Source organism: Heptranchias perlo, chromosome 20 (genome assembly GCF_035084215.1).
Source record: "Heptranchias perlo isolate sHepPer1 chromosome 20, sHepPer1.hap1, whole genome shotgun sequence".
NCBI lineage: Eukaryota > Metazoa > Chordata > Chondrichthyes > Hexanchiformes > Hexanchidae > Heptranchias > Heptranchias perlo.
Window position 1 is genome coordinate 41,029,113 of NC_090344.1, and position 27,379 is coordinate 41,056,491.

General features: G+C 49.5%; 1 protein-coding gene across 1 annotated transcript in view; it reads left to right on the top strand.

Annotated features, from left to right (window-relative positions):
- sema4c (sema domain, immunoglobulin domain (Ig), transmembrane domain (TM) and short cytoplasmic domain, (semaphorin) 4C) overlaps positions 1-27,113 on the top strand; it is an 86,711-nt gene extending 59,598 nt beyond the window's left edge. The window contains exons 7-16 of the mRNA XM_068001063.1: positions 543-659; positions 4,895-5,046; positions 9,738-9,913; positions 15,095-15,239; positions 16,331-16,553; positions 19,167-19,282; positions 19,920-20,071; positions 21,406-21,476; positions 22,536-23,706; positions 25,138-27,113. Of these exons, the coding sequence (XP_067857164.1) occupies positions 543-659; positions 4,895-5,046; positions 9,738-9,913; positions 15,095-15,239; positions 16,331-16,553; positions 19,167-19,282; positions 19,920-20,071; positions 21,406-21,476; positions 22,536-23,365 (1,982 nt within the window). The 3' untranslated portion in view covers positions 23,366-23,706; positions 25,138-27,113. The remainder of the gene's footprint in view (positions 1-542; positions 660-4,894; positions 5,047-9,737; positions 9,914-15,094; positions 15,240-16,330; positions 16,554-19,166; positions 19,283-19,919; positions 20,072-21,405; positions 21,477-22,535; positions 23,707-25,137) is intronic.
- Positions 27,114-27,379: the final 266 nt, after the last annotated feature.

The window sequence follows — 27,379 nt, forward strand, 5'->3', positions numbered from 1 at the left end:
TGTTAAAACCTCAAATGTAATAGGGATGAACTAGGAAGAAAGATTGGAGACGCACTAGTCGTGCACTCCGGAGAGGGAGGGACCTTGCTGAAATATGAGATCGTCAATAGTGTGTGGATAAGGTAAAGATAAAGATTAATTCAAAGAGAATCCGGTCTGTGCGAGGGTTTACATCTAACAGGGTGAAAAGTCAACTTAAAGGAGATCTTTAGTCCAAGTTGATAAATATTTGGAATAGTCTAGCAGGTGAAATAGTGAAAGATGTTGGGGGTTTTGCAAGGTCGTATCAATTAGGGAGTTGGGACTGGTTGAGGAATGAGTTTCCGCAGACCGTGTAGCAGTTTCTTGTCCTTGACCTTTTCTTGTTAGTGATGCCCCACCAAGGTGAATAACTCAGCAGCATTCCGTGCCTAGACTGACCCAGAAAAGATGGGCATTGTGTGGTGTGTGCGACACCTCTTGTACCTTTCCAGCAGAGATGTTTTACACGTCAAAAAAAGCAGGATTCAGATGGGTTATGCTCCTGTGCTCTCTCTTTCCAGATGGGGAATTGTATTCTGCAACTCTGAACAATTTTCTTGGTACAGAGCCAGTTATCCTGCGGAATCTGGGGCACCACTATTCCATGAAGACGGAATATTTAGCCTCCTGGCTCAATGGTAAGGTCTTTTAACAATTTGCTCACTGCGAATTTTTATCTTGCTCATCAAATGAACGATGTGAGTGATGGGAAATGCAATAGTTTCCACTTCAGCCAATGTCAGTGTCAGCGTCAAGCACTCCTATGTTAGGTACAGCACGGGTTAGACAAAGAGTGAAGCTCCCTCTACACTCTGCCATCAAACACTCCCAGGGCAGGAACAGCACGGGTTAGACAAAGAGTGAAGCTCCCTCTACACTCTGCCATCAAGCACTCCTATGTCAGGAACAGCACGGGTTAGACAAAGAGTGAAGCTCCCTCTACACTGTGCCATCAAACACTCCCAGGGCAGGAACAGCACGGGTTAGACAAAGAGTGAAGCTCCCTCTACACTCTGCCATCAAGCACTCAAGGTCAGATACGGCATGGGTTACAGAGTGAAGCTCCCTTGACAGATGCTGATAGACCTGTTGGGTATTTCCCACATTTTCTGTTTTACTATTGAATTCAGCCTCCTTATCTTGACAACATAAGTCAAAGATAACTAGAAACTGCCTATCCCCAAGGATGGTGCGTCGTTCCAGGATGGCTGTCAGAACCTTTTTATTGTCTCCTCCTTTCTGCTCACATCTTCCCCATTAATTCCATTCTTACAATGACACCTGGCCACTACACCCTGAATTTAACTCATCGTCTCTCCTGCTTGGTTCAGTCCTGAAACTTAAAGTGATGGCCCAAATGGGAAGCAGTTGTTCTGTTAATATTTGAACCAAACAAGAACTATGCAGCACCTTGCTAAAAGATAACCTCATTCTCTGTCCGCGCCCCCCTCCTCCTGCCCCCGCCCTTTGCACCTTGCAGTAATTAGCAGCTCACCTTTCCCAGTGGGAATGTGGAAGCAGCAGATCCAAGGAAAAGGCAACAAAACAAAGCTGCAGCCCGGGGCCCAAATGCAAACCGCTGTCAGTATATGGTGTCCCCTTTGCGGTATTTATTTTCTGAATCTCTTTCTCCCCCGCCTTGCATCTGCCACTGTCTGCCTTTAGCAGAGACCTATGGCTGGCCAGCCAACTGCAGGCTGCTGAAGCAGCGGTGCTGCTTTGAAGCCTGTGACTTGGGGTTGTGTGTAAACTGCCGGAGGGCGGCCTCCTTCCTCGCCCTTGTGGGAAACTTTCAGCCTGCAGTCTGAATCATTAGTGATTTGATGCAATGACGACATTAATGACAATGATGATTAAACAGGCCTGCAGTTTACTTCCTCTGCCGCCATCCCCCCTCCCCCCATTTCCTGTGAAGGCAGTGATTCCTTGCTAGATGATGCTTTGCAAGATAAGGCAGCCCTCACCAACTGGCCGTGATCCTCGAGAGTACCAATCGGCTATTTGACTGCAGAGGGCTTCACAGCGAAGACTGATCCCACCTTCTCGTGCAGTTTGGAGCAGGGCTTGCTGGGGGTGGGGTGGGGGGTAGAAACCTGGGTGATTTTTTTTTCCCCCAGTCAGATGAACTGAGGCCCAATTGTGGCATCCACCAGCTGTGTGCCTCCAGTCAGCTGCTCATGCTCGTTGTGTCGGCTGTGGGCCACTGGAGCTCACTTGATGCCTTTGCGGGCGATTGCACTGAGCCAAACAGACCAGGGCACCCCCAGGTTGACTTCTCGAAGTCTGCCCTTAGCCTCAGCCTGCTGATGGCCGGGATGCTGTGAATTGTCCTCGAGCTCGGGGGTGTGATTGCTGTCTGGGAACTCCTGCTGGAAAGTGTGGGCGACGTTGAGGACAGGATCGGGCTCTGTTGCAATGCCCCCCACGGTGGACCAGCCTGCCAACGCTTGCTGCCCTCGGCTTACACTTGAAGAATGGTTGCTGATCTGAAGAAGCAAAATCCCAGCAAAGAACCCATGGCCCCAAGGCAGCACCTGAAAAATGTTGTCTGTGTGCGTTGTTCAGCTCCGGGGGCTGCACATGGGGAGGGTTAAAAAGCACCGGGTCCCTGTGCACCATCCCAAAATGGAGGAGGCTCTTAAACTGGTTTGCACTGGGTTCCTCCATCTGCCAGGTGGTGTGAGCTCTCAAACTAGGCCCCACGCCAACATGGGAACAAATGGGAGACTGTGCTCGGGGAGGCAGGGAAACACAGACCTCTCACAGAGAGAGATAATTGGCAGGTGGCTTATAGTTCTTGGCCCATTACTCATGATAGTGACGGTTATAGGTTACAGGCAGGGGCTTCACTGGTTTTTGAAGAGGTAACGTGTAACTGTCAGGCACAGAGTTCACAGTCGAGCAAGTGAAGAGAAAGAGTGCTGCAGATGGATGGGCCAAATGGGTAAATCAAATAGTAGAAGCTGTCGTCTTTATGTGAAGGAATTGGCTCAATGTAGGATTTTTAGGTCTTTGTTTAACACACACCACCTCACCCTGCCAAATTTTTCCCTATCTGCAGGAGAAGTTGTTGATGCTGCTTTTAAAAAAAAAGCATACGGGATCCTGGACATTAAGCATGATAAATAGAGGTGTAGAGTACAAAATCAAGGAAGTTATGCTAAAGCTTTATAAATCACTGGTTAGGCCTCAGCTGGAGTATTGTGTTCAATTCTGGACACCACACTTTAGGAAGGATGTCAAGGCCTTGGAGAGGGTGCAGAGCAGATTTACCAGCAAGATACCAGGGTGGAGGGATTTCAGTTATGTGGAGAGACTAGAGAAGCTGGAGTTCTTCATCTTAGAGCAGAAAAGGTTAAGGGAAGATTTAATAGAGGTGTTCAAAATTATGAGGGGTTTTAACAGACTAAATAAGGAGAAACTGTTTTGACTGGCAGGAAGGTCAGTAACCAGAGAACACAGATTGAAGATTAATGGCAAAAGAACCAGGGGAGGGGAGATGAGAATTTTTTATGCAGCGAGTTGTTATGATCTGGAATGCACTGCCTGAAAGGGTGGTGGAAGCAGATTCAGTAGTAACTTTGTAAAGGGAATTGGATATATACTTGAAAAGGGAAAATTTGCAGGGCTATGGGGAAAGAGCTGGGGAGTGGGACTAATTGGATAGTTCTTTCAAAGAGCAGGCATGATGGGCTGAATAGCCACCTTTTGTGCTTGTTAGTTTAAACTGTGAGTGTCTGCAGGCAGCCAAGGCCGCTGCTACCCTCATGTGATGTGCACTTTGCAGTCTCTGGGTTGTGTCCAGGGGCAGGAGTAATGGCTAATTTGTTTTCCTATTGCTCGCCCAGGGACACTAAGGCCAATTATATCACCCATCTGCTGCCACAGCACACTCAAGACGGGCCATGGATTGAAATTGAGGCCTTCCTGGTTTCTGTAGCATTTACCCACTGAGGAAAGTAAAAATGTTACACTTTGAAGAGAGAATAAACGCAATACAATAGAGCCTTTCTTTTGGCAACTCAGCTCAGCCTGATCTGCTCCTCACCAACCTCCATAAGTGGGCACTTTTCAGCAAGGGTCAGTGGATACTAACCAGGACTGGGAGATACCTCTGCAGCCCTAGGGTGCTGAGGCTAATAGCAATGATCCAACTACTGCCTTGCCTGATGGCAGACTCAATAAAGATCTAGGATCTGGCCATTATTTGCTCAGTGCATTTATCCACTTTTTGCTGTGAGACTGAGTGGTGCCTCGATGCACAATGGATTTTCCAGAACAATGCTTCTGTCCAAAATGGACACAACCCGAGTCATGCCTCAAGCCAAATTAGACCCAATGGGACAAACCTACCAATTTTGACACGTCATTGAGGGGCATTCCTACCCAACTCTTATACATTCCAGAAATACTCACGTTACATGCACCTGAGGGGCAGTTCTACCCAACTCTTATACATTCCAGAAATACCCACGTTACATGCACCTGAGGGGCATTTCTACCCAACATTCATACATTCCAGAAATACCCACATTACACATTCCTGAGGGGCATTCCTACCCTACTCTTATACATTCCAGAAATACCCACATTAGACACATCCCTGAGGGGAATTTCTACCCAAGTCTGTTACATTCCAGAAATACCCACATTAGATAAATCCCTGAAGAACATGTGCAGCCATTACCGACACCCACCTACCTGAAGATCAATATTGAGTTCCACATTTGTGTTGCTGAAATATTGTGGGACTGTGACAAAAGGGCGGTTTACTGGCATCACAAGGTTAGGGCTTGTAATAGAATAGGAAAATGGAAACAGATTCCAAACTTGTTGTTCCTGTAAACACTTGACTCTTGTCAATTTATTCCAGAACCAAACTTTGTTGGCTCAGCACACATCCAAGAAAGTGCAAATAGCGAGACAGGGGACGATGATAAGATCTATTTTTTCTTCAGCGAGAGAGCTGTAGAGTACGACTGCTACAGAGAGCAGGTGGTGGCCAGGGTCGCTCGTGTCTGTAAGGTAAGATGTCGGAGGCCACCCAACAGTTGAACGCAAGTGCGATAATCTTGGAATCAATGCACACTGGAGGCAGCTCCTCTGGTGGCCTTGTAGGTCGAGGTAGTGCGGGACTGAGCCATACAAACCAAGGGGCCCCGGGACTCATTCCCACTCTCTGCTACTTTAGTGACTTTAACGTGGCTACCCTGGCTGCTTTTTAACCAATCTCTACTTTAGGGCTGTTGAAACTGTTTGTACTCCCCCCAATTACTGTTCCAGTTCCGATCAGCAAACTCAGCACAGAACACAAATTGAACTTGAGACCTTCTGGTCTGCATGGTCCAGTGCTGCATCAGGTTGGGTTGTCCATTCAACCATTGAGCGAGAGGGACATTCAAGATTGGAAAATACAAGGATCTGAACTCCCACAGTTGTGCCATTAATACATCAATGAATTGTCAATCAAATCACAATGGAAATGAGATTACTTTTAAGCCAGGTAGTTGGGATGGTTAGAAATGGATCCGCCCAATAAAAATATGTTAACCAGTAGCAGCTGCCTCCAGTTACAGGATACACTTTGATAAAGTCAACTCGTGACCTTTTTGACAAATATGTCCAGTCACGTGTGACAAAGACACCGTGTCATCTATGGAAAAATGGTCACCAGTCTGCAGTGACAGTCTAAGCCATTTAACTGTTGATGGCCTCTGGTTTATCAATTGCCACATGGCCCAGATATAAATTCCTGCGGTGGTCAGTTTGTTTCTCTCCAGTCCCCCTTCCCCTCTGCTAATAGGTTGGTCCACCTGGCTAGGAATAACAACTTGGGATCACCATACTCTTTCACTAGAGATGGAACTTCAATTCTTAAATGAATGTAATCAATTAGCAACAGGCATGGAAATGTCCAGGAACACAGGAGGCCATCGGCTCCATCTGCCTGATCCGAACATGGTAAAATTTGCATTTTCTCTAATACTCTCCATGACGTTTACTTCCAAATATCGATCCAACCCATCTTAAATTTGTCTCTCTGGGTTCCATAGATTCACTACCCTCTGTATAGGATTAATTTCAAATTGTCCACCATTCCCTTGAATGTAGACGATTAAGCGATGATCTGATTGAGGTGTTTAAGATGATTAATGGATTTGATAGGGTGAATGGAGAGAAATTATTTCCTCTGGTGGGACAAGGGGGCCGAACTTTAAAATTAAAGCTCGGCTGTTCAGGGGTGACGTCAGAAAGCACTTCTTCACACAAAGGGTCGTGCAAATCTACAAGTCTTGCCTTGCAAAAAGCTGTCAGTTGAAAATTTCAAAACTGAGATTGATAGATTTTTGTTCGGCAAGAGTATTAATGGTTGCGGAACGAAAGCGGGTAGATGGAGTTAAGATACAGATCAGCCATGATCTAATTGAATGGCGGAACAGGCTCGAGGGGCTGAATGGCCTACTCCTGTTCCTGTATTGCTATCCCTTTTCTGATCTTAAGTGTGTGTCCCCTTGTGAAGTTTATAATTATGTGAAAAATATTACATTTCAATTTATCTATACCCCCTTAGTAATCTTGGCAAGCTCAGTAAGATCCCCCCTGAGCCTTCCCCTCCCTTGTAAACATTCCCAGTCATCACAACCTCTTTGTTGTTCAGGTGTGTAATTAGAGCAATGAATTTACTTGTCCTTTGCTGTCTCTCTCTGAAGTACAGCAGTGAGAATTGTACAGATTAACAAGTGCTTTGTGCAAGTTCATTATTGCTTCCCTGGGTCTTGTGCTCTGCCCAGCTGACTCAAAGATCTTGTCAGCTCTCTTTACTGCTGCCATTTCAGCAAGCTACCCACCAATCCTCCCAGGGCCCTTTCCTTTGTTGTCTAATGTTGTTTAGCTTATATTTCCACTTGTTGTGTTCTTCCTCAGTCTTCGCACTTTGTGTCTATCTTCATCGAATGACTTCTGCCACTAGTCAGCGCAACTTCATCTGTCCAAATCCGGTGTGTTTGGTCTCCTTGTTTATTGCACCCATCCTCCCCGCCCCCCCCCTCCCCCATCACAGCTTAACCTCCTCAGTCAATTTAAGCTAACTTTGTTTCTGATGCATTGCAGCACCAATCCCTGAAGCACCTCAGCAGCTACCTCCTTCCACGCTGGTGAAGCTCGTTGTTCAGTTACTCTTTGTTTCCACTAGTCTCGGCCAATTTCCAATCTCCTTCAGAAGTTCCACGTCATCCCACCCACCCATTCTGTGCGTTCCAGTACTGCGTGCCAACCTGCTGTATAGCACTGTGTCTGAGGCTTTGCTAAAATCTAAATATATATTATCTACTGACTTCCCCATACCCATCCAATTCAATATTGATATATATTGATTCAGTATAGATTCCTAAAACCACCCCGACTCCCTTATTTCATACTCCTCTTGGTCCTCCAGTGTGCCCTCTAATCTTTTAATTGCCATAAATGTCAGACTCTGGTTGGTCTGTAGTTCCCAGGATTGTCTTTACGACCCTTTTTATAAGTTGATGTAAGTCACCCTTCTCCAACTCATAGGCACGCGCCCTGTTCGCAATGGTCTCCGAAAGTGTGACCAATTTTATTTGTCATTTCGAGCACAGTGGTTATGTCCCAGTCTATGTTGTTAAGATACCTCAGTGTACTTTCCTTCATGCGCATGGACACAAAGAAGTCAATTAGAATATCGCCCATTTCTCAATCACTCGATATCTTGTCATTTGTGGGATCCTCAACTGACCATTTGCTGCAGATATATTGATAAATATCTTTCATGTTGAGTTTAATATTTTCCGCCGTTAGTCATTTTTTTTCTTTAAGCCCGCCTGACCAGTTTCCTAACCTCGTTTACCTTAATGTTACAGCATCTTTTCCCCATGTTCTACCTGTCGATTTATATGGGAGGGAAGTTATTTTTCCCCTTGTCTCCTGTGTGACTTTCCATGTGAGGATGGGTTTCCTCTATGGCTGTACTTTTGCAGTGGTATATGATTACTTTGTGGTGTCTTCCTCAAAGTGTTCTAGTATTGCTACATATTCGCCCTTTCCAATAATGTCTAGGTTATTTATCCCCTTGATATCCCCCTGGCCATAGTTGAGGTTCCCCATTGTACTCTTCTCCCCATCTCTATTATAAGTCTGACTTTAAACTCCGCCACACTGGTCTCTCTTTCTTACTGTGACTTCTGCTCCCCCCACCTTGTTGTATCGCATCAGATCTGGTAACAGCCCAGTTGATGCAACTTCTTTCATCATTTCAGTGACATGGCAGTGCAGGCAAGCATTTTACTCCCCCTACTCCTGTTATGGCCCTTTGTTTATCCAGTTATGGGGTGTCCGGCGTACCTCAAGCTGTTCTCTGAAGATAACTTTTGAGTCGAACCATGTTGCCTGAGCCCTCAGCCTCTAACAGATGTCAGCAGTTGTGACCCCCACCGCCACCTTCTTGTTATTTGCCTTCATCCACAATCTATCCCGCACCACATCCAGGTTTGTCTGGATCAGAATGTCTTTGCTCACATGAAGCATCTTGCTTTCTCCACCCCCCCCCCACCCCCCAACTTTGTCCTTTCTATCCCTGTGGAGTAATTAACATCTTGGTAAATTCATTCCCAATCTATTCAGCCAGAACGCTGTGAAGGCAGTGAGATCATCATTTCCTTCTCTAGCACGGATCACCTCCCTCTTCCCATTTTGTTCCTGAGGCTGCTGACATGAATATAAAACGTTGAGGTATCCTTTACTTGGCCTGACCTGTTGTTTTTCCTTTGTCCTTTGCAGCGTGTCCCTACCCTTCCATTCCTCCTGCTGGCTTCGTGTAGCAGCGTCTACAGTCAAACCAGCATCTACCATCCCCCCAGCTCCACTTGGCAACATCTGGTCTCTGCTGCATCCTTCTGCGTGTTCCTCCCCCATCTCATTCCGGATTTAATGCTTCCCAATCAAATCCCTTCCTTCATGCGATGACCATCCGTCTTTCAAGAGCCCCGCATTAGCAGGGATTCTCTCTGGAGGGGAGGGAGATGAAGGTTATTATGGGTTACAACACTGCCTTTTGACCTTAGGGGCCTGATTTCCAATTCAATTAGAATCAGACAAAGGTCTCCCAACAGCTGTTGAGAGCACGGAGTAAGCCATTTCTGGGCAGCATCGATGCAGTTCCCAGTTGACATGTTTCCCCGCACTAATTGAGACTATTTCAGCAATATGATTGGGAGAGGTCACAGGTTTAAAATACATCTGAAATGCGGAGGCCAGCTTGCTTCAGTCAGTTGCAGTCTCGCTTCTGAGTCGAGAAGGTTGAGTCCAGTGCCAGCGCTAATTTAATTACACACTGTCTAGGCTGACGCTCCGCTACAGTACCGAGGGAGTGCTGCAGTGTCGGAGGTGCCGTCTTTTGTATAAGCCATTAAGCCGAGGCCCCATCCCCCTGCTCAGGTAAGTGTGAAATATGCCATGTCACTGTTTGCAGAAGAGCAAGGGAGGTTGTCCTGGTCTCCTGGCCAACTTCCTCCCTCAACCAACACCCTGAAGAAAACAGATTAACTGACTAAATACCACTTGGCTGTTAATGGGTTCTTGCTGTGTGTAATTTGGTTTGTCATGTTTGACTGCATAACAACAGTGACTGCACTTCAAAAGTCCTGAGGAATTGATAAAATGCTATATAAATACAAGTTTCTTTGTCCTTTCAATGTTAGGGTGACCTGGGCGGGGCTCGAACTCTTCAGAAGAAATGGACAACCTTCTTGAAGGCCCGGTTAGTGTGTTCAGTCCCTGAGCAACAGCTTCACTTCAACAAAATTCAAACTATTTACACGCTGAGTGACAGCAACTGGCAGAACACGGTGTTCTTTGGTATCTTCCAGGCGCAGTGGTAAGTCCTCGGTTGTGCTTTGTTTCTTTTGCTTCCAGTCTCCTCCCCCTCATCCTGGTGCTGAATTTCGTTGTAACACCTCTTCCAAATGGCCAGCTCTGCCCGCGTGAACCTAGTCTGTAAGTGGCAGAGGACTATTCAACCACTGGAGCATCACAGTTGAGCCGATAATATCTTCGCCCACTGATACGCACTTGCCTCGAATGAGTCTCTGGATAGTGATCAGGGGCCCAAACCCTGAACCCCGCCCCACCTTCCCCGGCCACCCAGGGATGCCAACTGCTGCTCTGGCACGGATGGAGTCCCTTCACAATCTGCACAAATTGACTTCCGCACTGGGCAGTCTGTTGACTACACTCATCAGAGTTGCCAGTAGGTATTATTAACCACATCCTATCCATCCTAAGACCACAAATCATTTCGGGCGTGCTTGCTGTAAACAGACAATCAGTCTTGGTTGCTTTTATCTTTGGTGTTTACGGAAAGGCCTTTTTTAGCAAGGAGGCAGGGAGCGGGAAAAGAAGTCCAGGCGTGTTCAAAGCTCAGGCTTTTGATGGTGGGGGGGACGGGAGGAATCCATTGATTCCATCTGCCATTGAAAGTAAAAGGAGAGTAAGTGCACAGCTCGAAGATTCCTGTCCAGGATTTGATGCATTTTCTCGGAATGTAGTGTCAGCAGTTTTACTATCGACCCTGCACTTTATTATTTTGCGTTTTGCACAGGGGAAAATGAAGCCTTTTTCAGAGCCCCAAAAGTGCCAAGGTGGAAAAAAATATTTCATTTGCCTCCTGTCATTTGTTTAAAAGTGTTGCAACAGCATTATGTGAAATGCAGGTTTCTATGGTAATGCTGTTGGTTGTCCTGTGGCTTGGTACCCAGGGTTGCCCAACCCTCCAGGATTGCCCAGGAGCCTTCAGGAATTGAACATTAATCTCCTGGGACACTGCTTGCAGCAATCTGGTGAAAGATCAAGGGGGAATTAAAAAAAAATGTGGGTTTTTTTGTTGATTAACTACAAAAATAATGGAGATGGGGAGGGGGGGGTAAATGGCTGTTTGACAACCAAGAAGCATCCATTCGGGTAACCAAGAGTCTGTTCGCTCTCCATTTGGTGCGGAAAAGTGGGACGTTGTGATAATGGATGTGTCAGGTGACCAATGGTGGGAGATGAGTGGTTGGAGGTCGGAGGTCATGTGACGTCACCTCCAAGAATGTGTCCAACGAGAGCCGGCAACCACGTTGGTGCCGACATCGAAGTCGTGACCTTCGGAGCGTCACGTCCTACAGAACTGATGTGGAATGGCTCAGAACTGCAGTTGTGGACTCCCTTCATTACGCGAAGGGTAAATACACACCCGGTGTGATGGTCAGGCAGGGGTAGCAGTTGGAGGTGCTGCAATTGGTGTCTCTTGTCACGAGTTGGATCGGAAATAGTCAGCCAAGGTTCCGACCCTTGATCCCTCTCCAATGATTCTCAGTGGAAAGGGTCCATGTGTGAAAGGACTCAGCTCAGTGGCCGTGTCCCCACGGTCGAACAGTCTGCCAAGACTCACTCCGCAGGCTGGTACGTTGAAGGAAGGCCAGAAGGGGCTGCCAGAGAGACCTGCTACTGCCTCTGGAACTACCTCAGTGAGAGTCAGCATGGGGAGGGGGACGAAACCTTTCACCTTCTGCTTTGTTGGCAAGGAAGATGGTGTAATCTGGGCAGGAAGAGTGAGATGTCGCCACAGCCGTTGTGGGGGGAGGGAGTGTGAAGGCACAAACGAAGGGTGGATGAGAACTGATAGACTCACAGGGAAACTCTGGCAGAGCCTCGATCCATCAATGAGATTTTCTCTTGACGTCTTGATTTCTGCAATCTTGATGAGATGCAGTTTTAGTCAAAGCCTTTTTGTTCAGAAGATGAAACGGTTTAACTGACGGACTTTAAGGTTGTGTGTGCGGTGGGGAGGGGGTGGGGGAGTGATGACACCATCTGCCAGGCTCAGGTACAAGATTTTTGTTCAGTGGCACATGGCAGAAGGTGACACACAGGAGCCCAGCAGGCAGCAGCCTGATTTAATGTCCTGCTGCTTTGTATTTAGTTTCCATTTTAACCCTGCGGCATTGGCCTTAAAAGGATAATTCACTCATTTTCCAACTGTGGGGGGTGGGGGCAGGGGGAATCTCTTACTCTTCAACTTACTAACCCTTGAGAATTTTTATTCCAGATCATTCTTGGACATAGTTTTCCTCTGATTCACTGAAGAGAGGGAATAAGTGGCACGAGGGGACTGCTTAGATTTCTTGGCTGTGCAAAACAACCTGATTATTTATATAACCAATTTATGCTCCGATGTTTTACGTGTAACTGGTCCCATCTGAAGACCCCAAATATGGGGGCCTGGTGGGAAAGGACAAAGTAGGCCCAAGATGGGGGGAGAGAGGCGTGCTGAAGGGGAGGGTGGGGGGAAGAGAGGCGTGCTGAAGGGGGGGTGGGGGGAGAGAGGCGTGCTGAAGGGGAGGGTGGGGGGAGAGAGGCGTGCTGAAGGGGGGGTGAGGGAGAGAGGCGGGCTGAAAGGGGGGTGGGGGGAGAGAGGCGCGCTGAAAGGGGGGTGGGGGAAGAGAGGCGGGCTGAAGGGGGGGTGGGGGGAAGAGAGGCGGGCTGAAGGGGGGGTGGGGGGAGAGAGGCGTGCTGAAGGGGAGGGTGGGGGGAGAGAGGCGTGCTGAAGGGGGGGTGAGGGAGAGAGGCGGGCTGAAAGGGGGTGGGGGGAGAGAGGCGGGCTGAAGGGGAGGGTGGGGGGAGAGAGGCGGGCTGAAAGGGGGGTGGGGGAAGAGAGGCGGGCTGAAGAGGGGGGTGGGGGAAGAGAGGCGGGCTGAAGGGGGGGTGGGGGGAAGAGAGGCGGGCTGAAGGGGGGGTGGGGGAAGAGAGGCGGGCTGAAGGGGGGGTGGGGGGAGAGAGGCGTGCTGAAGGGGAGGGTGGGGGGAGAGAGGCGTGCTGAAGGGGGAGTGAGGGAGAGAGGCGGGCTGAAAGGGGGGTGGGGGGAGAGAGGCGGGCTGAAAGGGGGGTGGGGGAAGAGAGGCGGGCTGAAGAGGGGGGTGGGGGAAGAGAGGCGGGCTGAAGGGGGGGTGGGGGGAAGAGAGGCGGGCTGAAGGGGGGGTGGGGGAAGAGAGGCGGGCTGAAGGGGGGGTGGGGGGAAGAGAGGCGGGCTGAAGGGGGGGTGGGGGAAGAGAGGCGGGCTGAAGGGGGGGTGGGGGAAGAGAGGCGGGCTGAAGGGGGGGTGGGGGAAGAGAGGCGGGCTGAAGGGGGGGTGGGGGGAAGAGAGGCGGGCTGAAGGGGGGGTGGGGGGAAGAGAGGCGGGCTGAAGAGGGGGTTGGGGGAAGAGAGGCGGGCTGAAGGGGTGGGGGGAAGAGAGGCGGGCTGAAGGGGTGGGGGGAAGAGAGGCGGGCTGAAGGGGTGGGGGGAAGAGAGGCGGGCTGAAGGGGGTGGGGGGAGAGAGGCGGGCTGAAGGGGGGGTGGGGGAGAGAGGGGGGTTGGGGGGGGAGAGAGGCGTGCTGAGGGGGGGGTGGGGGGAGAGAGGCATGATGAAAGGGGGGGTGGGGAGAGAGAGGCGGGCTGAAGGGGGGTGGGGGGAGAGAGGCGTGCTGAAGGGGAAGGTGGGGGGAGAGAGGCGGGCTGAAGGGGGGTTGGGGGGAGAGAGGCGTGCTGAAGGGGAGGGTAGGGGGAGAGAGGCGTGCTGAAGGGGAGGGTGGGGGGAGAGAGGCGGACTGAAGGGGGGGGTGTGGGGAGAGAGGCAGGCTGAAGGGGGGGTGGGGGGAGAGAGGCAGGCTGAAGGGGGGTGCAGGGAGGGGGGCAGAGAAGGGAGGCGGGCTGAGGAGGGGGGTTGAAGGGAGGTGTGTTGAGGAGGGGAGGAGGAAGAGAGGCTTGCTGAGGAGGGGGAGTGGCGGGCTGATGAGGGAGGGGGCTGAGATGTCAGCAGGAGGGTGGAGCTGGGTGGATGGGTGAGGAGTTCGGGCAGGAGAGAGGTGGAGGAGGGTGAAAGGAGGGAGAAGTGAATATGGAATTAAAAAATGAAAGGTTGATGAGTTTAAACAACATTTCCTAAAGGGAGCAATGTTGTTGTTCCATTAGTATTTTAACAAAAAATAAATTGGAATGAAATAGGAGCTTTGGACAAGAGTCCAAAAATGAAGATTTGGAGTGAAAATATCTTGGCAGTTTACAAGGGCGCTGATAAATGTCTGAGAGTGTGGGCTGTACTTCAGGCCAGGATTCTGTTAGCACAGTCTGCTGTCAGCATTGTGCTGACACTGCTGAAAGTTTCCAAATCAGTTGGGATTTTTTTCCGTTGCTTTCTTTCCATGTCCATCCTTCCTCCCCCATCCCCTACCACTTAGAAACAATCGGTTGACTGGATTGGGATGGTTTGATATTGCATGTGTTTTTTCTGTTGTAACTGGATGAAGAATCTATTATCTCTCTCATCAGGAGAGGGCTGGTGTGCTGCAGATTGGGGTGGTTTCAATTTCATGCACCCAGTGTTCGAGGGCAGGTATCGTACAGGTTAGACACAGAGTAAAACTCCCTCTACAACGTGCCATCAAACAATCCCAGGACAGGTACAGTATGGTCAGATACAGAATAAAGCTCCCTCTCCGCACTGTCCCATCACACACTCGCAGGGCAGCCACAATTCAGGTTAGATGCAGAGTGAATACATCGTTTGACCCATGGATATATAGTTGGTATCTGCATTTCCACACTCTGGTTCCATGATTTCATGCATTGGTGTTGCAACGTGTCACCATCAAACTTTGTAACGCAATGGAATGGTTAATGGTTAAACAGTGGGAGAACCTTCACCACACAGGCTGCAGCGGTTCAAGAAGGCAGCTCATCACCACCTTCTCAACAGCAATTAGGGATGGGCAATAAATGCTGGTCTTGCCAGCGACGCCCACATCCCATGAACGAATAAAAAAAAAAAGCAGCTCGTCATGTTTCTGATCAATTGAATAACCATCTGTAATTGTCGGTCGCCAAATGTAGAATGAAGCAGAATGTTGGTGCAAAGAAGTTGGCATGTAGTCAGTTTGTTTGTACTGCGATTGGAAGCAGGAGATTGGCTGCGAGGTCAGAGGGTGAGATGGGTTGCCTGTCTTGCACGTCTAACCGTGTCTCGACCTTTCGCTGCCCACAGGGCTGACCTGGACATGTCTGCTGTCTGCCAGTACAAGATCGGAGACATAGAGCGGGCGTTCGATGGACCGTACAAGGAGTACCGGGACCAGGCACAGAAGTGGGGCCGCTATTCGGATAAGGTGCCCAGTCCCAGGCCTGGAGCAGTAAGTCACCCACAGCGCAGGTTTTTAATGATATCTTGTTCTGTTCTCTTCAGCGCAAGAAATTCTCTCTTGATAGCTTTCAGTTTTGAAGGTCAGGAAAAATCCATAAGTAATTAATTATTTTAATTCCCTCACCCTGTTCCCCACCATCCAATTTTCTCCTGAAGGTGCCGATTTGTGTTGGGGTACACTGTGGGTGTGAACAGGCCCCAGCTCAGCTGTGAGGCCCCTCACAGTCGAGGTGCTTGCCAACACTCTGTCTCGGCTCGTATGTGAAGATTGGGCTAGGTACCAGAGGGTGGGTGAAACCGTAACCCAGCAGAAGTCTGCACCTTCAGGAAAGGAGGGGGAAAGGACAGGAAGGGGAGAATGGCTGTTGACCTTTCCTTGTCTCTACTTGTGCTGAGGCCCATGATTGTTCTAATCTTGGTTCCCTATTCACAAAGCCAGACTTCTAAAACGGTCCGTCTAACCACGTGTGCAAATCACTGGAGAGTCACTGGGGTACAACTCCCAATCTCCTGCTGTGAGTTCAGCAGGAGGTCTCTGGAAAAATGGTCTAGCCAGCAGTTGGTGCCGACTCTCTGGGGTTTCTGCTGCCGATCCAGCACGAAACCAGGAGAACCCACACTGAACTGAGTAGTCCACTGTGGGGGCTTCCAAGTAGCCAGAGTTTACCCTGCAGACAACGAGTGCTGAAAGCGGACAGAAATTCATCTCACCGCACTGGTTGATATTTGAGTCTCCACCTGCCGTGGGAGTAATCCAAGGGTGCTCCTCATCCAACATTCACGAAGAGACACTCTCCGGCGGGAGTCAGGAGCAGGAACCCTGGTGGTCCCATAACCTCCCCCCACTCCCGTACCCATCACAGAGATTCAAATGTGAAACTCTGACCATGATCTTAGCAGATGGACTTGGTGAACACTGGCATTGAGCCTCGGATATTTCTGCTCTGTGGGGCTCAGTACACCAGCTAGACCTCTTGGATCCACGGCCAACAGGGGGAATATTGTTGGATTTTAATGTGAGTGAGAATTTCAGGATCAGCTCTTCCCCCATTTCCTCGTGACATTTTCCTTGTTTCCCAGTGCATCACAAACAGCCACAGGATGAGAGGCTACAACACGTCGCTGGAGCTGCCCGACAACACGCTCAACTTTGCCAAGAAGCACCCACTGATGGATGACCTGGTGCAACCAGTAGGCCACAGGCCTCTGCTCGTCCAGAAAAACGTCAACTACACGCGGATCGTGGTGGAGCCAGTGCTGGCTTGTAACGGGAAGAAGTACGATGTCCTGTTTATTGGGACAGGTCAGTCCTGATTGGGATTTTTTTTTTGAGATAGAAGGGGAAACGGGCAGTATGTTGCGTCATACACTGGGCTTTCACGAGCGGGAGCTGGGCTGAAATGCAGCTATGATTGATGGGACGAAGGTCTCTGGCCGTTGGCTGTAATGGTCCCATGCAAATTGAGTTTGGACAGTCCCAATCCAATTCCTAGCACATCCTGTCGCCACTGGCTGGCTTGTGAGAAATGGGAACGAATGGCACACTGGTGCACAAAGCTGCTGCATATTGTTAGGGCCGAACTTTGGGAGTGTTTGACGCTGCCAGTTGAGGCCTTGCGCTCTCCATTGCTAACGTCCCTCATCCTTGATGAGTGCAAAGTTCTCACCAATAGTTTTGAAAGATTTGGAAAAACGGAGACGAACGATTATGGCTTCTGAAATGTCATCATTTTGGGCTGGCCTTGGGCTTCTGCAGCTAACTTGCAAGTGGCAAGAGGCAAAGCCACACACACACGTATATGGGCTTTAGAGGAAACATGTGGAACAGTGAAATGTGGACAATTTACGAGAATTAGCCAAGAGAAATTGATAAAACGCAGGTGAAAACCCACAGTGCAGGACGCCAGCAAGGTTGAAAGGAGCAGGAGAGATGATGAGGTAAATCAGCAAGTAGTGATGAGGTGACACCAAGTGTGGGTTTTAAAAGCCTGTAGATTGTAGGAGGAAGGAAAGCTGAAGTGAGGTGAGGAGTTCTGGGAAGGAATGAGTTATATTCGGGAGGGTGGTGGGGGGAGACCTGCAATCGTGGGGGGTGGGGGAGGCCGAAGGCTTCCGTGAGGGGCTGGGGTGGGGGTGGGGGAGCACTCCTGCTCCTCCTGGCCCACAAGGAGTGCTGAAACAGGGGGGTGGGCAGCTCCTGCGCCTGTTTCACTGCTGAGTTTCCCGACCCCCGGGAAACCCGTGCAGCACCAGTTATTTCAAATCGGGTTCCCGATTGCACTGTAGGAGCCTGAATTCACCAGGACACTCAGACGTCTGGAGATCCACCGCTGTAAAAATGGCGTGTTGGGGTCGGTGAGGTGGATTTCACTTTTTAACTCACACCCCTCCCCCCCCCCGCCCCCACCTTCCGATTATCGTGAGGTGGGGTGGGGGTTAATCACAAGGCCTTGATTTCAGTACAGGCAGAAGGGGGAAATGTGTTGGGAATTGGATTTTGAGCTTTGGAGGAAGGAGAGGAAAGTTCAAAGGAATGATGAGCACAGTGTTGATCAGCTGGGAACAAAATGAAGTAATTGTGAGAGACAGAAAAGCATTGCTCCAGTCAGAGAAGGAGGCTGAGATTGAAGGCAACAAATTGATGTGTCAGATCAAGAACCCGCTGTGAATCCAAAGCATTTCTCTCTCTTCCAAGATCCAGCTGCAATATTGAAACGGCTAGGCCATTGGGTAGGAGTGACTGACTGGATGAAGAATGCATGTCCTATGATCCTGCTTATTGACATTCCCTCTGTGGGAAAGTGCAAGCCTCTTGAAACTGTGCAGCCAAATTTAGTTCAAGGGTGGTATTGAAAATAAACAGACTATAACTGCAGGGGAGGGTGATGTGAAAGTAGCTTGCAGAGAGTTTATCTCTGAAGGTTTTTATAGACATCATCAAACCCTAATACGTTTGTTATCCCATAATCTTGGCAAGACACTGGAGAGATTCTGGGATGGCTGAATGCACTTTGTAGGCATTATAGAGTGACAATGTTGGACCATCTCCTACTCTAAATCATTCTCTCCCAGCTCGTCAGAACTGTAAATCTCTTACTTTACAGTTGCTTACTTCCCTCAGAACGCCAATCTTTCTACAGTCGGCAATGATATTGGTTAAGAGATGGGGCCGAGCTGGCCGAGGTAGGGGAACAGGGAACGAAGGTCGATCCTTCATAGGCAGGCAGTGGCATTGCTGTGACATGGTGCCCTGTGTGAGGGTAAAGGAGGGTGCATATTATGGCTCTCTGCACTTCTCTTTCATCATCTGGGTAGGCCCACTGTCCCACCACTTACCCGCTCTGCATTTTCACTGTGTTAGAATTAACACCAGCCTGATATGAACTATACGGGATCAAGAAGGTGTATGCTTGCATTCCTGGTCTACGTGGAGAATAACTGATCTCAGCTTGGCTTGCCATCATTGGGCTAAGCATCCGTGGGGTAGGGAGGGGAATAATGAGCACAAGTCCCCACATCTGATCACGGTGTAGTGATGGCTCTTGGAATAGCGGGTGATTGCAGGACCAGACTCGGGTGGGGGGGGGGGGGTGATGCCACACGCAATCCAATAGCGTTGCTGTCTGAGTTCACATGAAGAACGGGGCACTTGACTGAGACATGGGAAGGCGGTCCAGTTGCTGCTTCACCTGAGATCAGCTAACTTCACACAGACTGGACCTGGGACCTTCAGGTCTGTTTGACCTCGTACCGTGTGAGGTGACGACGTTACCCGCTGAGACAGAAGGGCACCTCCCAGCATTAATCCTGATGGATTCGTGTCCTTGTTTCCCGGTTGGGGAGGTGGTTCTTCATCTGCCACAGATTATTTTAAGCAACTCCCTAATGCACCCATTTTGCCTCTCTGGATCAATAGGAGCAGGATGGCTGCACAAGGCTGTAATGATTGGCTCCCATATGCACATCATTGAAGCACTCCAGCTGTTTGAGGAACCGCAGCCTGTGGAAAGTCTGAGCATCTCCAGCAAGAAGGTAAATTCACCTGGTTTCTCTCTTCTGCCCAGCAGGGTTCAATCACAACGAGACACTTTGGCTTGTTAAACTTCACAGCTACCCTGACATGACTCGTTGAGCCGCGTACACCAGGAAGGAGCTACGTTCCATCTCCCAATCTGTGTGGTATCAGCCAGGATTCCTGCCGGAACAGTGTACCTGTGCGGATGGGACGGTGCAGTCGGCAAATCTGTCGGCCCTCACCGTCACCATGCAGCACGGCCCTGGGCTGAGGTAGCACCGAGATTCTGGCAAGTGCAGCCCAACGTGAGTTGGTGGCTTTGGGAGGGCCAATTGGTAAAGCGGGGCCAGTGCTGTGCTGCTGGGGAGGTGGTGGGAGGATGCAAACTGTCCCTCTGGCACAGAAAGATAGAGCAGCAGCCAGCCCGCTCTGGCTTTTCTCACCCCCTCCTCCCCTCAGAAATATAATTGTAACGGTTTCTCAATCGCAAGGTTTGGGCATGAGGAACTGCTGCCTTGGATGGCATGGGATTCCAAAAAAATAATAGTCAACGATATAGCAGTGAGCTGTGCCACCTGTGGGCGTGGAGACATTGAGGGAGATGTCTGGATAATAATGGTGCCATTAAATCCCGCTGTTCCTTCGTTCCCACAGAAGCTCCTGTTCATCGGCTCACGGACGCAGGTGGTTCAGGTGCCCTTTGCCGATTGTGGGAAGTACCGAAGCTGTGCAGACTGCCTCCTGGCGAGGGACCCACACTGCGCTTGGACGAAGCAGGCGTGCACCGGGGTCGACAAGTTATCAAAGTAAGAAACGATCTTGGTTAAATAGCAGAAATGCGTGGCTTTAAACTAGGTCTCTTAACAAACCAAAGTGAGCTATAGTTCCTCGGGCACCAACAGCTGGCTGGTATCTCATCCAAGTGGCCAATTTTCACGGGTTATTTGACCATGGAGGGCATCACAGACGAGCGGAATCCTGTCATGTCCAAAGCCCGTGACGTCTGGGCATCAGCACAGTTGGGAAGATTGGAGGGAAGGTTGAGGTGAATCAAGGTTGATGCCAAGCTTGGGCGTAGAGTGTCGAAAGGAAAGGAAACCGGATGGAGGTGAGGAGTTCCACTGATCTGAGTTGGATGGGTCTTGATTTGAACAAAGCGAAGGTGTCGGTAGGAGGGAGAGGGTGTTGGTAGGAGGAAGAGCAGGAGGAAGAGGGTGTAGGAGGAGACGGCAGAGTGTGCCGGGAGGAGGAGGCGGAGCGTGCCGGGAGGAGGAGGCGGAGGAGGAGGCAGCGTGTGTCAGGAGGTGTATTTGGAGCTTAGGAGGAACAAAGGAGGCAAGTTCAGACAAGCGATGAACATCGTAACAATCAACAGAGAAACCATGTGTTGGTGTCATGAGATACCAGAGAGCTGTTGGTGCCAGAGGAAGTGTTGCTCAATAAGAGTAAGAGCCTGTGAGTTTAGGAGAGGGAGGAAAGGGGAATATTACATTCATAAGTTAAGTGGTTAAAGCTAGTCACGCGCTCTGAAATGGGTACTGAGGAATTTATGTTTTAAAAAAAACATTGCTGCAAGACTCGTTTAATTACAGAGAAGGTGAAATTGAGACACTCACTAGTTTCTGTTAAATGTATCTGTACTGAAACTCTTGAGCTGTGTTTCATGGAGCTAATGTCTGCTTTTATTTAGTTCACATCCAGCCAATATCCAAGGGTTCATGGCTTCCTTTCAGGAAGAGTGTTGAGTCTTTGAATTGTGGGGCGTCTCTGTTATTGTTAGTCCACCGGGACCAGGGTTTTGTGTTTAAGGGAAGTGATTGCTGTAGAAGTAAATTGCATGAACGGGTCAGTGCTAGGCTCTGACTCCGGCTGCTCCTTGGCTCACTGTGTTCCCACCTCAGCCGCTTCCTTTTCCAGGAGGGCAGAGCATCGTGACTCGAGCCACAGTGGTGGGACTGCCAGTGAGCCAGTGGCAGAGACTCGAGAGCTGTGCCGGGCACAGGTGGTGAAGTGCGACCAGATAGGAGAGGAATTGAAGAGGAATTTACTTGGGTCTGTCGGACTGAAGTTCGATTGACCTCCATCTCCTGAGTGTTTCGAAGGACACTAATCCCGTGTCCCTCTTCTGGTTTTTTTTCAGAGCTCTTGAGTGGTACCAGGATGTTGAGTTTGCAAACGTCACTTTGTGCCAAAGCCCTGCATCTAACGGAGGTAATGGAAGCTCAGCCCCTTGGGCAGGGTGGGTGGGAATGAAATTATCCTTCTCAATGCTGGCTGTGAAAAGCCAAGCTGCTCTATTCAGTTCATAAGCAGCCAGAGTAAGCGGTGTCTTTAAACTCCTGGCCAAATGTTTTAATGCTGTTTTTGTGCCCTCCCTCATTTCTCCACCCACCATCTCCCGAAAGCTCCGCCCACGCTTCACGCACTATCCTCAGCTGTGAATGTTGGCAGGGTATTAGTCAGCAACACAACCGACCGTTTTCCGTCAGTGGCGAGTGATCAGGACCTGTCTGATTTCCCCGGACCTGTGCCCTAGTCTAAGGCCCCTGCGGCCAATTCTGCTCTCGCTGCTTGGGTCACCTAACTCGGCGCAGCCTCGGAGTCAAACCTGGGACAATGCAGTCTGTGAGCATGGCCCTGTTCCACCTCGAGCGATGCACTTGCCAAGTCAATGCTCAGAGAGCTCGGCCAACATTTTAATTGAGATTGGTGGATTTGCGTGGCTTGCAGCCGTGACTCAGTGGGTAGCATGCTCGCCTGTGAGTCAGAAGGTCGTGGGTTCGTGTCCCACTTCAGAGAGATGAGCACAAAATCTAGGCTGACATTTCAGTGCGGAGGGCTGAGGGAGTGCTGCACTATCAGAGGTGCCATCTTTCGGCAGTGATGTTAAACCAAGGCTCCGCCTGCTGTCTCAGGCGGATGTAAAAGACCCCACGACACTATTCAAAGAAGAGTGGGGGAATTCTCCCTGGTGTCCTGGCTAATATTTATCCCTCAACCAACATCACTCAAACAGATTATCTGGTCATTATCACATTGCTGTTTGTGGTACCTTGCTGTGTGCAAATTGGCTGCCGTGTTCCATCACAACAATGACTACACTTCAAATGTACTTCATTGGATATAAAGTGATTTGGGACGTGCCGAGGCGGTGAAAGTGGCTATATAAATGCAAAGTGTTGCTTTTTCTTTTGACCAATCCCTTCCACTGGCTGCACCCAGAGCTGTTTGTGTGGAGAAGGCTGACGATCTGTTTTGTTTCTGCATCAGGGGACTTGAAGCTTAAGAACATCACCATTGTAGCGGGCACAGACATCCTTCTGCCATGCCAGCTCATCTCCAACCTGGCCGTGCCCAAGTGGACCTTCGAGGGGCAGGACCTCACCGAGGCCTCTGGCTACGAGATCCGGCCGAATGCCTTGTTGATCTTGGATGTGAGGCCCCAGCACAGCGGCAGTTACCGGTGCTACTCGGAGGAGAAGCGCGAGCGTTTTCTGGCGGGCAATTACTCGCTGACGGTTGTCTCCAACCCGGCCTGGGCTTCGGAGAGCCGGGCGGCGGGGAGCAATCTGGGACTGGTCTGGATGACCGTCTTTGTCCTGGGAGTGGTCTGCATCTGTTTGCTCGGCACGGTCATCTACCTCAACTGCAAGCTGAGGGAGCGCCTGGAGAAAAATGTGGAGGCGAAGGAAGCGGAGCGTGCCAGCGTTTACCCCGCCGAGCGCATCGTGCCCAAAGAGGCGCCCAAAACCACCAAGTTCATCCCCAGCCAGACCTCCAACTCGGACGACAAGCTGTGGGAGTCTCCTTCATACTATTACTCGGACGGCTCCCTGAAGATCGTTCCCGGCCACGCCGTGTGTCAGAACGGCAGCTCCCCGTGCCACAACGCCAATGGCATCCCTGGGCAGCCGCTGCCCACTGCTGTACAGTCGCCCACCCGCCTCAACCTGGCCAACATCCGCGGGGCCAACACCAACGGCTATATCCGGCTGCAGCTGGGCGAGGAAGGGACGGACCCTTTCTCCGAGGAGTTGAGGAAGAAGCTGAAGCAGCGCCAGATGTTGCCCGATGCAAACCCGGAGGAGTCTTCGGTGTGAGGAATGGTTGGCGCTCCAATCGGGATACGGCTACCTCACCTTTTGTGTAAATAGGACAGAGAAAGACAAAAAAGAAACACTATAAGCGGAAACCTTGTCAAATATGTATAAAGTTCCACAAGAGGCCCACCTGTTTTTAAAAGCTTAAGATTTTAAGTTCCCAAACTGAAATATTCCAAAATGTACGCAGCTAACGCACCACAGACTAAATCTGTACACTGCCCACCATCTCTGCAGCCAAAACTCTGTGATAATGTGAACAAGGAGAGAGACTCCAAGCTTGGGACACTTTCCCCTCTTGCCATGGTTGGTCTGGTGCGTGATGGCTGCCACATTGTCAGGTAAGTGTGAATTTATCTCTGATGTTGAGGGCTGTGCTCTTTGTTCTGAGGTGGGTTGGGGGGTAATGAGTTGACGTGGAGTTTCAATCCTCCCTTCACAAAGGCTGAGACGGAGACTGTATGGAGAGACCTACAGCCCAGGCTGTGCTGATGGACGGTTTGGAGATGAAGAAGCGCTAAAAGAGGAGGTAAAAAAAAATGCTGTTGGGAAGTGCAGACCACAGGTCTCCTGTGTCTCCAAGGGCCGTACATGAAATGGGCCTGAGCCGTCTTAAAATACGAACATACGAATTAAGAGCAGGAGTAGGCCATTTGGCCCCTCGAGCCTGCTCTGCCATTTGATAAGATCATGGCTGATCTGATTGTGACCTCAACCCTACTTTCCCATCTACCTACTATAACCTTTGACTCTCTTGTTAATCAGGAATCTATCTAACTCAGCCTTAAAAATATTCAATACCCCTGCCTCCATCGCTCTCTGGGCGACCCCTTATTTTTAAACTGTCCCTTAGTTCTAGTCTCTCCCACAAGGGGAAACATCCTCTCAGCATCTACCCCTTCGAGTCCCCTCAGGATCTTATATGTTTCAATAAAATCACCTCTCATTTTTCTAAACTCCAGTGTATACAGGCCCAACTTGTCCAACCTTTCCTCATAAGATAACCCCCTCATCCCAGGAATCAGTCGAGTAAACCTTCTCTGAACCGCCTCCAAAGCAATTATGTCCTTTCCTAAATAAGGAGATTAAAACTGCACACAGTATTCTAGATGTGGTCTCACCAATGCCCTGTACAACTGTAGCAAAACACCTCTACTTTTATATTCCATTCCCCTTGCAATAAATTACAACATTCCATTTGCCTTCCTAATCACTTGCTGTACCTGCATACTAACTTTTTGTGATTCATGTACTAGGACACCCAGGTCCCTCTGTACCTCAGAGTTCTGCAATCTCTCCCCATTTAAATAATATACTGCTTTTCTGTTCCTCCTGCCAAAGTGGACAAGTTCACATTTTCCCACATTATACTCCATCTGCCAAATTTTTTGCCCACTCCCTCCTCCAGTTTTCAACAGTCTGGGCCCACAGCACGAAACCACTCCAAACTTGGCACTGATCGGCAATCTAATTCACAAGGCCACAGAATGGCTGGTGTTGGGATTGGAAGAGTGCGTCACTTTGGAGATGAGCAAAGTTAGAGCTTTACTCTGCATTGAACCTTTTGTTGTTCCTCCCCGAGATGGCGAAAGTGGAGAGTATTCCAGTTCTCTCCCCCCCCACCCCCCCCACCCCACCACCATAATTCACATTGTAACCAGTGAAAATGTGTGAGCTTGCAAAAGAAGAGGTTGGAACACCGGATGATGCTGAGTGACAGAGTCTGCTCTTCCCTCTGATATAACGCTATATTGTCCATGTTTTTCTCACAGTGCGAGCTGCCAGTGGAAGAGGTGTTGCTGCAGTGGACCCACCGGAACAACTCCTGACTGTCACACAATCTGCAGACACGAGCACATCATCGAGCTAAGTCACCAGTACATTCTACTGAGACCACACCACGTGGCACTGTGGCAAACAGCACAATGTAGCATAGCAATGAGGAACGGATCTGGCCTTTGCAATGGCAAATCCAATGTGCAATGTGATTGGGTGGACTATCTGACCGTTTACTGTTCTGCTCCCTCACCTCCCCCCAGCCGGCTGAGTGAGTAGTTGAAGATGAAATTGTCTCACGACCTGATCCTCAAGAGCTGAGTTATCCATTTAATTGACACGAGAAAATCTGCTGTTTAAACCCCCCTGAATAAGTAAGACATCTGTACGGTTCGAGTTCTCGGAGGTGTTCTTGGCCCCTTAGCTTCAGGCAACAGTTTGAGGCTTGAGTTGAATCCAAGGATTTGGATGGTTTCTATACAGACCGTTAGGTACTTGGGAGCGAGTTGCAGGGCTGGAATCGAATGCCAGGGCTTGGGTGGTTTTTGCATGGAATAATGGCTGTTGAGGAAGTTGGTGGGGGGCGGGGGGTTTGGTTTGAAAGCAGTTCCGAACCGATTGAAAGGTTGTCATCAATGTCCACGTTTGCTGGACTATGTCATCAGTGCTCGTCTGTCAGTGAAAGATTGATGGTCATCAAATAATGAGTAAGCTTAATGAGTGATAATTGACAGAATTGACAGTTCAATAAGTGGGAAAAACTGTGTGTACTTGTAATATATGACTGACCAAGGAAGTTTGTTCATCAGTTCCTCCCCATCTATTTACTTTAAGGACAATCCATTTGGTGGTGGAGGTTCTGTTCAAGATTGCATGAAAATTGTAGAAGTGAGGTTACAAAATAATTTGGTTTGTTTCCAGGGTCACTTGTGGAAGTATAATGTCATCTTGTGTAGGAAACTGACCCGGATGCCTGAATTAGCCAGGGAAGAGCACAATGGAGGGATAGGACTGACTCTCCATCTGTACTGGTCATTATCCCAATCCAGTGAATTCCAAAGTTCCAACCTTGGGAATCCGCCTGATATCTTTATGTTCTTCAGAAAGATCTCAATTATAGGTGAAGATCTTGTGAAGTTGTGCGACTCACAGCGTGTTAAGGCCAGTGCGGGATACTGACCAGATGGGAGTGGGAGAACCCAAGGCTTAAATTTGTGTAAGTGGCAAAAGGTGCAGAGGTAGGTGGAAGAGGACCAGAAAATAGGCCTGTCACCACTAGCAACCAGCTCCAGTGACATCACCAGCGCTCCGTGAGCAAGACCTTGACACTGGGAATGGCGGCTGGCACAGAGAAAGGGAGAGAAGTTGGAGATGTTGCAAATGCTTGTTGAATGAATTGAGAATGTAGAAGTGAGGAATTGGAGAAAGTTGCGAGTGTCACGAGAAAGGTTGACAGTAAACAGTCAGCGAGAGGTGACATGAGGAGCATGCCATACAGCTGCTGAGTAAACAGATGGGTAGCTAATCTCTCCATCACTGAGCTCAGCATTGTATTGTGGGCAGACTGAGATTGTCTCGCAGTCAGAATCACGCCAAGCAAGAGCTCTATGTGCTCTTGAATCAGGGGGTCTGAGTCCCCTGTGTTCTCTCACTCTGGGGGGCACAGCTCCGTTCTTGACCCCATTTTTCTCTCCCACCCCCCAACACATAAACGATCAATGAGCACCTTCAGCAGAGAAGGGAAGACTGGGAGGAGAAGTAACAGAGTTGTGTGTTCTGCTATCAGAGGCGCTCAATGCTTTGGATGTGCGCGGGATGAGGATGTATCTAATGTACTTGAATAAATCTGCGGGTGGTGTCCTACTTTATAACATAACTTATTGAGCTGAGCATGTAAATTAAATGTTGTACAGTCTCTCTGGAAAATATTTATGAAAGTATTTTTATATCAATAATAAATGATTAAAATTTAGCCAAACGCCTTCAGTTTCCACATTTTTTTCTTAACATTTTGTGATTTCTACTGCAGAGTGGGGGCCACTTCAGAATGGCCTTAAAGTGGCAATTTGCTTTGACAACACTTAAATTCACTGCCTTCCTAATTGATTTGGCACTCCTTCCACCTGTCGGACTAGGGTTGAAGTGCAGGACAGATTGAGAAGAAAATGTGCCTGCTGGCTCTAAGGGCTATCTGTGAAAGGGGTTTGGAACAGTCTCACTTTGTTTCCCAGTGGGTAG